At 38.5% G+C, this 12,627-nt stretch overlaps 1 protein-coding gene across 1 annotated transcript in view; it reads left to right on the plus strand.

Moving 5' to 3' along the window:
• GEN1 (GEN1 Holliday junction 5' flap endonuclease) overlaps window positions 1-7,242 on the plus strand; it is a 33,038-nt gene extending 25,796 nt beyond the window's left edge. The window contains 4 exon segments of the mRNA XM_055122135.1: window positions 1,342-1,403; window positions 3,886-4,026; window positions 4,441-5,131; window positions 5,133-7,242. Of these exon segments, the coding sequence (XP_054978110.1) occupies window positions 1,342-1,403; window positions 3,886-4,026; window positions 4,441-5,131; window positions 5,133-5,757 (1,519 nt within the window). The 3' untranslated portion in view covers window positions 5,758-7,242.
• The last annotated feature ends 5,385 nt before the right edge of the window (window positions 7,243-12,627 follow it).

Here is a 12,627-nt window from a genome sequence, read left to right on the forward strand (position 1 = left end):
AGTTATATCTCAAAGCTTTGAGCAAAAGGAATTGACAGCTAAGACATGATTAAAATATCTTTCACTATAAAGATATTTCAGGCATCTGAAGACTTAAGAGTTTTTCAGATTTGGCGGGGTGGGGTTGTGAGGGACCACACCTGGCGATACTCAAGTTCTACTTCTGGCTTGGTGCTCAGGGGTGTGGCCATGCAGTACCAGAGATCAAACATGGCCCTCCCGCAGGCAGAGCATGCTCTAGCCCTGTGAGCCGTCTCCCTGCTCCTGAGACTAAGACTTTATCACTCAGGCCTTCATCACTGTCAAAGGATGTATATCAACAAGAAGAAGAATTGACCCCGAGAGGTATGGATTATGAGATGGTCAGCATAGAAATTGATCAGATATACTTTAGTTTGATCACGTGATTGGAAAATATAGATATCTTCATAGTGTTGCTATACATGATCATCCAAACTGTTATATTAAATATTATAGTGAAACTATCAAGTGAAAAGAATACAAGAAGGTAAATGTTGCAAAACATTTCTTGCCAACCTGAAAATTTACAATTGCGTCCATCTATATCATTAATCTTATAATAACTGAATTAGACTCATCTATTAAAAGACATAATATTGGATGAATTAAAAAATAAGCTGATATTATTCTCCTATTGGCATGTTTAGAATAAAACGAAAGTCTGAAAGTAAGGAGACAGTTGCCATGCAAATGTCTACCAAAGAGATATAACAACAGTAACAGAAACACAATAGTTTAAAACAAAAATATGTGGGACTTGGGAGGTAAAGGGATAGTAGAGTACTTAAGTCATTTGCCTTACAAGCAGCTACCCCCAGTTCAGTTCAGTTCCTGTCACCACATATGACCCCCTGAGAACTTCTATAAGTGATCTCTGAGAGAGAACCAAATATAAACCCTGAGCATTACCAGATACGGCCCCAAAACATCAAATACGTAAGTAATGTGGAAAAGAAAACTTTCAGTGAAAGGAACTCTCTCTGTGAACACAAGGAACTGACAATTATAATTTATGTGTAGCTAACAAGAAAATTGTCTTTTTTTTTTTTTCTTTTTGGGTCACACCTGGCGATGCACTGGGGTTACTCCAGGAATCACTCCTGGCAGTACTCACGGGACCATATGGGATGCTGGGAATCGAACCCGGGTCGGCTGCGTACAAGGCAAACTCCCTACCTGCTGTGCTATTGCTCCAGCCCCATAAAATTGTCTCTTAAACTTTCAAAGAAATACACTAATTGTGTAATTTTGTATTTTTATATTATTGTAAAAATAGCATTAAAGTTAATGAAAATTTCATTAGCTGAATCTGTTTTTCAGAGTCATTAAAACCAGAATTAGAAATGGAGTGCGTTGCTTTGAAGTAGAATGGGAAAAGCCTGGTATGTATGCAAATTTAATATGTCACTTTAAGCAAAATTTATATTTAACCATACATGTTTAATAACAATTATAATGTATGTATATATAAAAAATTAACATTTTATCTTGTTTCGGGGCCAGCTGTGCTCAGGGCTTACTCCTCACTCTGCACTCAGAGATCCCTCCTGGTGGACTCCAGGGACTATATGTGATACTCAGAATTGAACGTGTTGGCTATGTGCAGGCAAATGCCTTAGCCTCTGTACTATCTCTCCAGCTCCTAAAAATAAAGATCCCTTTTATATGCACTGAGGATTAATTTCTTAGTTTGCTTGTGTCCTTTAAATGGCTTTGACGTAATACATATGAAAAACCTTTATTTTAATGTCTTAAATATCTATTTCTTTTATGATTAATACTAAAGAAAAGAATATGGAAATAGTTTGATTTCTGTTTCTCAAGAGAAGACTGCTGACGGTGATCTAAGTCATTGATAGTTTAGCTGGATCTAAAGACGTCGAGGTTACAAATAGTCCTGGAGGGCTATTCCTTTCCTGACTTTACTCTTTGTCATTTTTTTTTTTACTCTTTGTCATTTAAAGTAGAAGTTGTTAAGTCTTTTTTATTTTGCTAGAGACAGAATAGCAATGAACTCTGTAATATCTCCAGAACTAAAGGCAAGAAAACCACCTGTCATTGATAAATGGAAATAATCCTAGATTTCTTTCTGTTTGGTTTTGAAATTAGATCGTGTGATTATATTTGAAAGAGTATGGGATTATATTTGTTCATTAAAAATTGAGTGCTCGGGTAAATTTAAAGAACCAAATTACAAAAAACCAGGCTGGAGCGATAGTGAGGCGGAAACTAGACTCTGGCCGCATTTCAAACAGATTAGCAGCAGCCGAGCAGGGGCTGCCAGGGCAGCTGGTCCGGGCTCCTTGATGAAGCCAGGAATGCATTCAGGGTGTCCTTGAGATGGTCATAATTTCACTTTGGAACTGGAATGTGCTCCAGATGTGCTAATGTCCTTGAGAGAGTCTCGACCTTGCTTTGTAAATGACATGCTTGAGAACTGTCGTTTCCATACTTTCCCACCAGCTGTTGGCAAATACCCATTCCTGCCCCCGGCCCCCATCAGATACCCTCTAAAAGGAAACTTCCAATCTTATTCTGGGGCTCAAGCTCAAGACCCACTAGGTCTGCAGGTGAAATGAAGCACCTGAGGCCTCCCAGTCCTCAGAACACGCAGCTTGGATTTTTCTCTAGCCAGTGTTACTCATATCCGCAACGATAGCTCCAAGGGCTGAGTGCATGCTTTGCATGCACCATGGCGCCACATGAGCTTCAGACAGCTCCAGTAACGAACCCCAAAATCTGGGAGTAGTCCCTGAGAGCACCACCAAGCGTGGTGGGAAAGAGAGAGCAAGAGAGGGGTGGGAGAAGAGTGGAGGGGGGGAGAGAAAGAGGAGAGAGAGAGAGAGAGAGAGAGAGAGAGAGAGAGAGAGAGAGAGAGAGCGCTTTCTAAGCAGTAGTAGGGAAGAGTAAAAGTATTTTCAAGAAAGAAAACAGCACATTAACCCAGTTTGGCAGTGCCTTTCCTCTATCTACAACTGAGCCTTAGGTACCCATTTTTATTTATCTTTGTGGGACTAAACTAATTAAGCCCAGTTTAACAAAGAAACTCTGATCTTTAAGATCACCTGTTTACATTATTTCTGTTTTATACTCATCAACTGGTATTTTCTTGATTATTTGATTTCTCCTACAATTTTGTCCTCAAAGAATAATATAAGAATCTAAATCTATAATTTGAATATCTTATGATAATGTATATACAATCATTTTTATTTATCAGCTATGTATGAGTCTAGTAATCCAATGTATATACCGTCGAGACCTCTGAAATGACTATCTGGAAGATGGAAACATTTTTGATGCCCTTTTCAGTTCTGCTATTTTCAAATTCCGCCACTGAAGAAAGCTAATGCTAAAGTCTTAGAAAAACTCTCTTCCAGTTCTGATTCTGAATTTCTAACACTTTTTAGACTACAATTAAGCAGCTAACTTGATCTAAGCAAAATTTTCTTGCTTTTAAGCTGCTTCTACTATGACTGAAGCTAGATATTTTAAAGTTCTTGTTTTAAAATTTTCCTTCATGGACTGGTGTACAGTGAGTAAGTCACATGTGTTGCATGCAGCTATCCTGGTTTGATCCCTGATACCCATAGAGCTCCCTAAGTCCCACCAGGAGTGATCCCTGAACACTCCTAGGTGTGGCACAGGAGAGAAACAAATGTTCCTTCAAGCTCTTCTTGTCAGGTAGAAGTCATTCTATACTAGTATTAACAGATTATGAGACTAATTATGTTGCAAAGCAAGATGTGCTATTATTCATTCGTATATGCCTGAGTTTACATAGTAATTCCCCCAATTTTTTCAATCTATAAGTAATTCAGGTAAGTCTTTAAGGCCATTTTACTCTTATTTTTAATCTTTTAGAACATTATGCTATGGAAGATCAACATGAAGAACTGGCTCTACAAACAATAGAAGAAGAATCACTGTTTGACTCAGCTTACCCAGAGATTGTTGCTGTTTATCAAAAACAGAAATTAGAAGTCAAAGGGAAGAAACAAAAAAGTAAGTATCATGTTTGATTGCTGTTATGTCATACAGAAATGTCATAGAAGCACCACCTATTCTGTTTTAATCTATCTTGTCTAATTTTGAAGGAATACTTGCTTTGTTTTAAAAAAACTTTAAAGTTAAAAAGCCAGGAGTAAACCATTCTTAACTGCTAATTTAACTGAGGATAAGTAATAGAAATATTAATCACTTATTAAGCAACTGAGATTAACAATGTATTTGTTTCAAAAAGAAAATATTTTATACATTATTTTTCTTTATAACGCATCCAGTTTCCAGCAATGCACGAGACTGAAAAGACCAAAATTGTTCATAAGATTTCCAATCCGAATCCCTTAGTTTATTTGCTTGTTCAAGTTAACAAAAACAAAACAGGTATTAATTGTATGGCATTTTTTTTCTCCTCAGGCATGAAAATTAAACCTAAGAAAATCAATTTGCTAGACTCAGATGAGATGAATTTTCAGTCACACATGACTTCAAAACTCACATGTGAAATTATTTCTAAGCAGAATTGTAAGTCCAATTGGGAAATTTCCCCTGATTCTCCATCACCCCTGGAATCAATACCTGCATCATTGAATAATTTAATTTTATCTGAAGATACTCCCTGTTTAGATACACAAGAACAGTTAAAGTCCTCTCTAAGACCTTTGGCTATGCAGCAAATTAAAGCTGTTAGTGAATCTCTAATTTCAGAATCTAATCAACCTAATACCTCCTTCCCAAATACATCAGTGATTGCTGAGTTACATTTGAGCACCATTGACTGGGAAGGCACTTCTTTCAGTAATTCTCCAGCTCTTCCACGGGACACTTTACCTCCTGGTTTAAAATCAAACCTTAATACTGCCAGTCCTGGTATCTTTAAAAATATCCCAGAGCAGTTGTCATGTAACTCAGAATGGTACAGCACCAAGAATAATGAAATGCTGAATTGGAAGCTTCAAAAGACAAATTCCGAAGAACATCTTCTTTCTGGCATCGCTGATTTACATCTTCAGGATTTGCCTTTAAAAGAGCGAATATATAAAAAGTTATCACATCCTCAAGATTATGTGCAACCGAATGTTGATCTGAAAACTTTGTCCCCACTTAACGAAAGAATCTTGTTTTGCTAGTAGCCATTCTGATTGTCCGTCACATATGTCAAAGGCTCCTCTAGGAACTGACGTGCGGAATGAATCTAGAAATTCTAAAATCCTCAAAGGAGACCACCTGTTTCAAGAACACTTTAATATGAATACTTCTGTACCTTCCTCAGTCAGTAATCTTCTAGAAAAGACCTCCAGTGTTGGAGTTGAATCTCCACTTGCTACATTAGATCACAGTGGGAAAGTTGCTGTGCAAAGTATTCAGGAAATTATCACAAAGAGAAGTGTTTGCCTTGACAGACATTCTTCTGATGAAGAAAGTGTCCCGATGTTTGGGAAAGTGAAGCACATAACTCAAAAAACAAAGCAGAGCTCTCAGAAGCATAACCTACCGCAGCTCCAAAAAAGGGATGCCAATAACTTGAATAACTTTGAGATATGTAATAAAGAAACTGAACATTGTGTCCAGGCATATAAAACCACTAGGAATGAGCAAAACTGTTTCCCAGAGGCAGTGAAAGGTTCTCTGGGTTCCCTCCACTGTGATAAGGGAAAAGATGACTCTGGGAATTGTTTGGATAGCCCTCTTCCTTTATGTGAGAGATTAAAGCAAAGATTCAGAAACACTTGAAGTGAAATTAGAGATACTGAAGTATTTATGTATGTATTACATAATCTAGTATGATCAGTTTGGCTTTAAAAAAATAATGTTCTATTATATTTCATGAAATGCTTTTACGATTTTGCTCAGAACTAATAAATATTACCTAAAACTTTATTTTTATGGTGAGAACTTTAGGTAATATGTATTTGCAGCATATAATACTTCCGTATTTTAAAAATCTTTATCAGACTTGCTCTTAAACATGTGTCTCATTTTTGCTTCTCTCTATGTTTCTTTGCTTATTTCCACTCTGAAGAATTCTGTGTTCTTGCTTAAACATATTTTCTGTCTTTCTCCTCTCACATATTCCTAAGCAAGTTTCATTCAATAAAAACTATCTTGCTTCATATACCAAAAAAAATCTCTATTAGGGGCTGGCTGGAGTACAGTGCATAGGGCCTTACATGCAGTCAACCCAGGTTTGATTCCCAACATCCTCCATGGTCCTCCGAGCTCCTCCAGGAGTAATTCCTGAGTGCAGAACCAGGAGTGACCCATGAGCATCACCGGATGTGACCCAAAAAGCAAAAAAAAAAGAAAGAAATATTTATTAGTTTTTTTAACTATAGCTCTAAAATGTTAGAACAGTATCTGACAGAATAAGTGCTTCACCTATTTGTTCTTTTTTTACTAATTTCTTTCACAAACCTCTAAAGTATTTATTTATATTATATCTTGTTCCCAAGAGGTAACTTTATTATTACCTACATTTTTACATGTTTATATTGTGCCCTTTCTGAAAGTTATGTTTTTCTCTCACTATGAAGATGCTTTTAGGGTATTCTTCTGGTTTGATGACCTTCTCTTTCATGAGAAGCAAAAAATAGGGAAAAAAATCAATAGATGTAAAAATTATGGTCATAATGGTTAAATAAACAGGAAAGCTGTTATTTTGCTTCCCCTGGAGTTCACAGGTATGCCAAGTCAAAAACTTTTTAGAAAATAGAATGTATTATCAGAAGATTAGAAACTTATCTTGGATCACATGTTTAATAACAGTAAAAAAGCCAAATTTCTTCCACCATTATGAATTGGCCTTTCTGCTTTCTTTTTCTTCTATAGTATGTTTTCTTTGCCTGTTATTTTTTTTTTTTAAATGAACTGTATAGGGTGGAGATAAAGCACAAAAGAGAGACCACATGCTTTGCTTCAGCAGGCCCGTGTCCCCCTGCTTGCTTTAAGCCCTGATGCTGCCCAGGTGATTCCTAACGAAAAAAATGAATCTATATGAAGCCAATTTTGGTACCTCCTGTTATATAATTGTTTAGTGTTCAAAAATTGTAGTGGCAACCAGGAAAAGTAAAATTCTTTGCAGATGATAAGATCATGTCTGTACAAAAGGCCAAGGAGTCCATTGGCAACTACCAGAAATGATAACTGATTTCAGCAAGGTTGTATGCTGTAAGATAAATACATAAACATCAACTGTATTCCTAATCAGCGGCAGTGAATAAAAATTAATGAAATTAAGAAAATTGTGTGTGTGTGCCGGGGAATAGGGTGGGGGTGTAGGGAGGTTAGAAGAGACAGATGAGGAGCGACAGGGGGCAAGGGGCAAGGTACATCATGGTGTTAAGGAATGATGGATCTCAATATCCAAGCCATAGAGTTAACACTGAAATCATGACACCCAAACTTTAATAACCAAACATAAAAGGCTCTTGTCAAGATAGTCGATTGGGGGTGGAGGGTGGGGGAAGGAGAGGGATCTTGGGAACTCTGTTGGAGGGGAGTTGACATTGCTGGTAGGATCAGTGATGGAACATTGTATACCTAAAACCCAACTCTGAATAGCTTTGCAAATCATAGGGCCTTGATAAAATAAAATTTAGGGGCGAAATGTTAACAGCATTTAAAAAACCAAGATACTTTAATAAAAGTGCAAAATGAACTCTGAAAGCTATATAATATATTGAAAGGAATTGATGAAAACCTAAAGAATGAAAAGAGGGGCTGGAGCAATAGCACAGCGGGTAGGATATTTGCCTTGCTCGAGGCCAACCCAGGTTCGATTCCCAGCATCCCCTATGGTCCCCCTAGCACCACCAGAAGTAATTCCTGTGTGCATGAGCCAAGAGTAACCCCTGTGCAATGATGGGTGTGACCCAAAAAGCAAAAAAAAAGAATGAAAAGATATTTCAGGCTACTGAATCACAGGCTTGATATTAAGATCAAGATGCTCCTTTGAAGGTTGACCCCATGGCTTCGCGGCTGGCCTCACGTTCCGGGGAAAGGGCAACTCAGAGAAGCGATCACCAACTACATTGTAGTTGAAGGCCATGTCGGGGAAGGGAGTTGCGGGCTGAATGAGGGCTAGAGACTGAGCACAGCGGCCACTCAACACCTTTATTGCAAACCACAACAGCTAATTAGAGAGAGAGAACAGAAGGGAATGCCCTGCCACAGTGGCAGGGTGGGGTGGGGGGGAGATGGGATTGGGGAGGGTGGGAGGGACGCCGGGTTTACGGGTGGTGGAGAATGGGCACTGGTGAAGGGATGGGTTCCCGAACTTTGTATGAGGGAATTATAAGCACAAAAGTGTATAAATCTGTAACTGTACCCTCACGGTGATTCTCTAATTAAAAATAAATAAATTATAAAAAAAAAAAGATGCTCCTTTGATTGATGTACTGATTCAATGCAAATCTCATAAATCATGAGATTTAGATTTTAGAAATGATATGGTTAAGGGACACAGTTTAGCAAAACTTAGCAAAAGGAAATAAAAGGACTTGTGTTTTTTTGATGTGATAATATTGCATCGATGGCATATTTGCAATAGAAAATACTTGTGATGTTATAAAATGATGACCCTTCAATACTAAGTGAAAAAGTCAAAAATAATATGTTGTAAAATCCAGTTTGTTGTTTGTTTTTTAGATTTTAGTTATGTAGTTTACAAAAGTTATTGGTAGGGCCCAATTTGTCTATAACATGTATAGACACGTTTATAATGTATAGAAACAGGAGGTAGGCTCATAGTTGCCAAAGGCTAGTGAAAAGGAAAGAGGATGTTAGAGAGGAAGAAGGGAAATGACTTAATTGGATAGGTTTTGTGAGGGATGCATAATAAAAATGTGCCAAAGATAACTGGTGATTGCAAAATAATACACTAAAGCCTTTAAATTGTGAAGTTAAAATAGGGTTTTTTGGTTAGTGAATTGTGACACAATAAAGTTTTTTTTTTAAGTTAGAGAATTTCATCTGTCCAAACACACCCTAAAAGTATGTATAGTAGTCTAACCTCCCTTCCATGTATGCATTGCCATCTTTATCTTACAAATTAGAGAACAAAAAAGAAGGGAAGAAATTTCCCCATAATTGTAAATGAGGTTTTAGTTTACTGATCTGGTGTTAATTTCATTAAGTCCTTTGTACAATTAGACTCCAATTTGGAATATTTTTAACTTTTTTTGCTTTTTCTAAGGTTGTATTTGTTTTTGAAATTTTTAATATATATATATATAGAGAGAGAGAGAGAGAGAGATTTTGAAGCTAGCTGTAAAAAACTTTGTTTTTAAAAGTCATGTCTGTAGCCCTGCTCGAGCGGGCACCAGTAATGTCTCCATTGTGAGACTTGTTACTGTTTTTGGCATATTGAATACGCCATGGGTAACTTGCCAGGCACTGCCATGTGGGCGGGATACTCTCAGTAGCTTGCCAGGCTCTCCGAGAGGGATGGAGGAATTGAACCCACATCAGCCACGTGCAAAACAAACGCCCTACCTGTTGTGCTATCGTTCCATCATACATGTCTGCAGAAAACTGTATATAAAAGAAAGCATAGAAAACATTCAGTGAATGAATATTGATTGCCTGGTAATAAATTTAGAGTCTTAGTTCTTCAATTCTTTGTGGCAAAAGACCAAATACAGTTGGATTTGGTCCCTGTGTCCCTTTAGTTATCTTAGGATGCCATGGTGTTGAGCATACCAGCTCTTAGAAAAGGTCAAATCTTACTTTTTGTTGTGACAGGAATGCGATGGGAGGGGGTCATGCTAAGTGAAATAAGTCAGGGGAAGGACAGATATCAAGCAACGTGACTCATATGGTATTTTAATAAATTAAACAAAGCAAGAGAACAATGTCCAACAAAACTGGTGAGCCTGACCACAGGACAGGTAATGGGTGGTGTAGAGTGAGATGAAAAGCAAGAGGGGAGCAATCACTGTGGTGGTGGGCATTGTAAAACAATCTAAAACATTTTTTTTCTTTTTTGGTCACACCTGGCAATGCACAGGAGTTACTCCTGGCTCATGCACTCAGGAATTACTCTTGGTGGTGCTCGGGGGACCATATGGGATGCTGGGAATCAAACCCGGGTCGGACGTGCGCAAGGCAAACGCCCTACCCACTGTGCTATGGCTCCAGTCCCCTAAAACAATCTTAAAGCCAGTATCTCTTGACATTTTCACCATGGTCCCCTTCTGAACTTGTCTCCTTCCGGTAGTTCCCCCACCTTCTCATCGTTTCCTGTGCCATGACCTCCTATGAACTCAATTTTCACCTATAAACCTGTGGACCTACAGGGTGTCCTAGGGCCTGGGACAGAGAAGCACTGGTGTAACTCACTATTGTCTCAATCAATTACAGTTTTTAAATAAGAAGTGATGGGAGTCAGTGATAGGACAGCGGTTACGGCATTTGCCTTGCAATGCAGCTGATCCGGGTTCGGTCCCTGGCACCCCACATGGCCCCAGAGCCCAGGCGAGAATGATTTCTGATACTAGTGATTGGGGTTAAGGCTGGGAAAACTTGTACACATGGAATTAGATCATGGTTGATTGTAAAGTTGAGTGCAATGAGTAACTTTGTAAATTACAGTAACCCAAATACTTTTTTTAATGAAGTTAGATAGTGGAGGGGAAATGAAATTTACCACCACCAAAAAAAAAAACCGACGTGATTTCTGCTGGCTTGTGTTCTTAAGACAAAGAGAACCATCTGCTATGAGTTCCCGTAGTTCTGGTGGCACTTAAAGTAAAAGAGCTTAAATAATATTCCTAAAAGCAGCTTCCTTTTATCTGCAGATTAAGTGGCACCCAGGAAAACCTTTTATCAGGCTTATCAGGTAACACTAACAACTTTCATTAGCCTCTGACCAGGACCTGATTGCCTTTAAATTGACAAACTGCAGAATCAGTCACAGTTTAAAAAAAAAGAAGTGTTACCATTTCTAGAATTGTCAGTGGATCAATTATGTACAGTTAGGACAGATAAATTCTATAAATTACCTTTTAGGTGATGAAGAAGAGATGAGGGTCATGAGTAAAGTAGACAGACCCTTCTGTGCTCAGAATAGATATTTATGGATGTATTTGTTTTATATATATATATACATATATATATATACACACACCAACACAGAACTTCTTTAATAGCAAGTATCTGAGCTTCCTCAGCACTATTCTGTGCCAAGAACCAAAAAAGGAAAATATTGACCTACAAAATGGCAAAAACTGCGTGTGTGTTCAGAGTATTTTTGGCCAAAGACCCGATGGAAGAATTCTACAGTGTTTGCATCATCAGAACTTCGATCTTTCCCCCTGATGTGCCTTTCAGCTGTGAGCGAACCCTAAAGCTGTCCTTTGAATCTGACCATGAAAATGAGTTCTTTATTTAGTATCCCTGTGGAGATAGACTACCCTTCCTTACCTCGGGTTTTTATTTTAAAGCAATATGTTGCAGGAATCCTCCAATATGCTTATGATTGCCAAAATTTATTTACTTTTCTTTTAAGCTGAGAAAGCTGCCAGAAGGCTTATTTTACAGCGCTGTCCAAACATAGACATCTCCGAGCCAGGCCTGTGAAGGCCCCACGACTTCACAGCTGGGATAGTTCTATGGGAGGTGTCAAAGGACTCGGTACACCCAGGTCTACATCCTGTCACCCAGACCAAAGGAGGCTTCCTTTAACCTGGAATGTTGTGTGAGCCCGAGTTCTGAGAGACAAACTACCATGGCACAATTCCCAGCCTTCCCCTTATCTCTTCTCATAAGTGGCAGTGATTCTCCTTTCCTTATTCTCATGTAATTATGTAAGATAAGAGATCTTTTGAGAGATGCCAGTTAATGTGTAAATTGAGCACTGCTGATTTAGACCTGCTGAAAATGCAGGATGAATCACAAATAAACGTCTTTAAATGTGATCCATGACAAACTACCTTATTTTGTGAGGGGGTTATCTCTAGTTCAGATATGCAGAAAAAGAGAGAGAAAGCACAGTGGCCAGTCCAGAGTAAGGCAAATTGACAGATTCAAGTTATCTTGCAAAACAATCTGTGGACAGGTTATGATTTCCACAGAGCTCTGGTCATTGACAGAAACCACCCAAAAATTTTTTTAGAGAGGCACAGCAGCATACTGGGGACCCTCAGGAGGGGTCTTACTCACCACTGAGAGTGGCCCCCAATGAAATATACATCAAAAAATATTCTTGAGGGCTGGAGAGATAGTGGGTAAGGAGCTTGCTGACCTGGTTCAATCCTTGGCACCCCATATGGTCTTCACAGCATCTCCAGGAATGATTCCTGAGCACAGAGCTAGAAGTAAACCCTGAACACTGCCAGAGGCGGCTCAAGAATAAAAATATAAAATCCTGGAAAACTGGGTTACCAGCTAGTGAAGATGACTTTCTATGATGCTTAAAATGAATGACCATCCACCCACTCACCTCTTCATTCGGTGTTTCATTATAGGCTGTAATAAAGGACCATCTCCAATATGAACTTATGCTGCATCTACAGGGAAAAAAATACACAGGCAATTACTGTCTTAACCCTCTACCCTGCTAACAGGTCTGGGTTAAATAAAACATATATTCAGGCTCAGCCACCC

This window comes from Sorex araneus, chromosome X (genome assembly GCF_027595985.1).
Source record: "Sorex araneus isolate mSorAra2 chromosome X, mSorAra2.pri, whole genome shotgun sequence".
Taxonomy (NCBI): domain Eukaryota; kingdom Metazoa; phylum Chordata; class Mammalia; order Eulipotyphla; family Soricidae; genus Sorex; species Sorex araneus.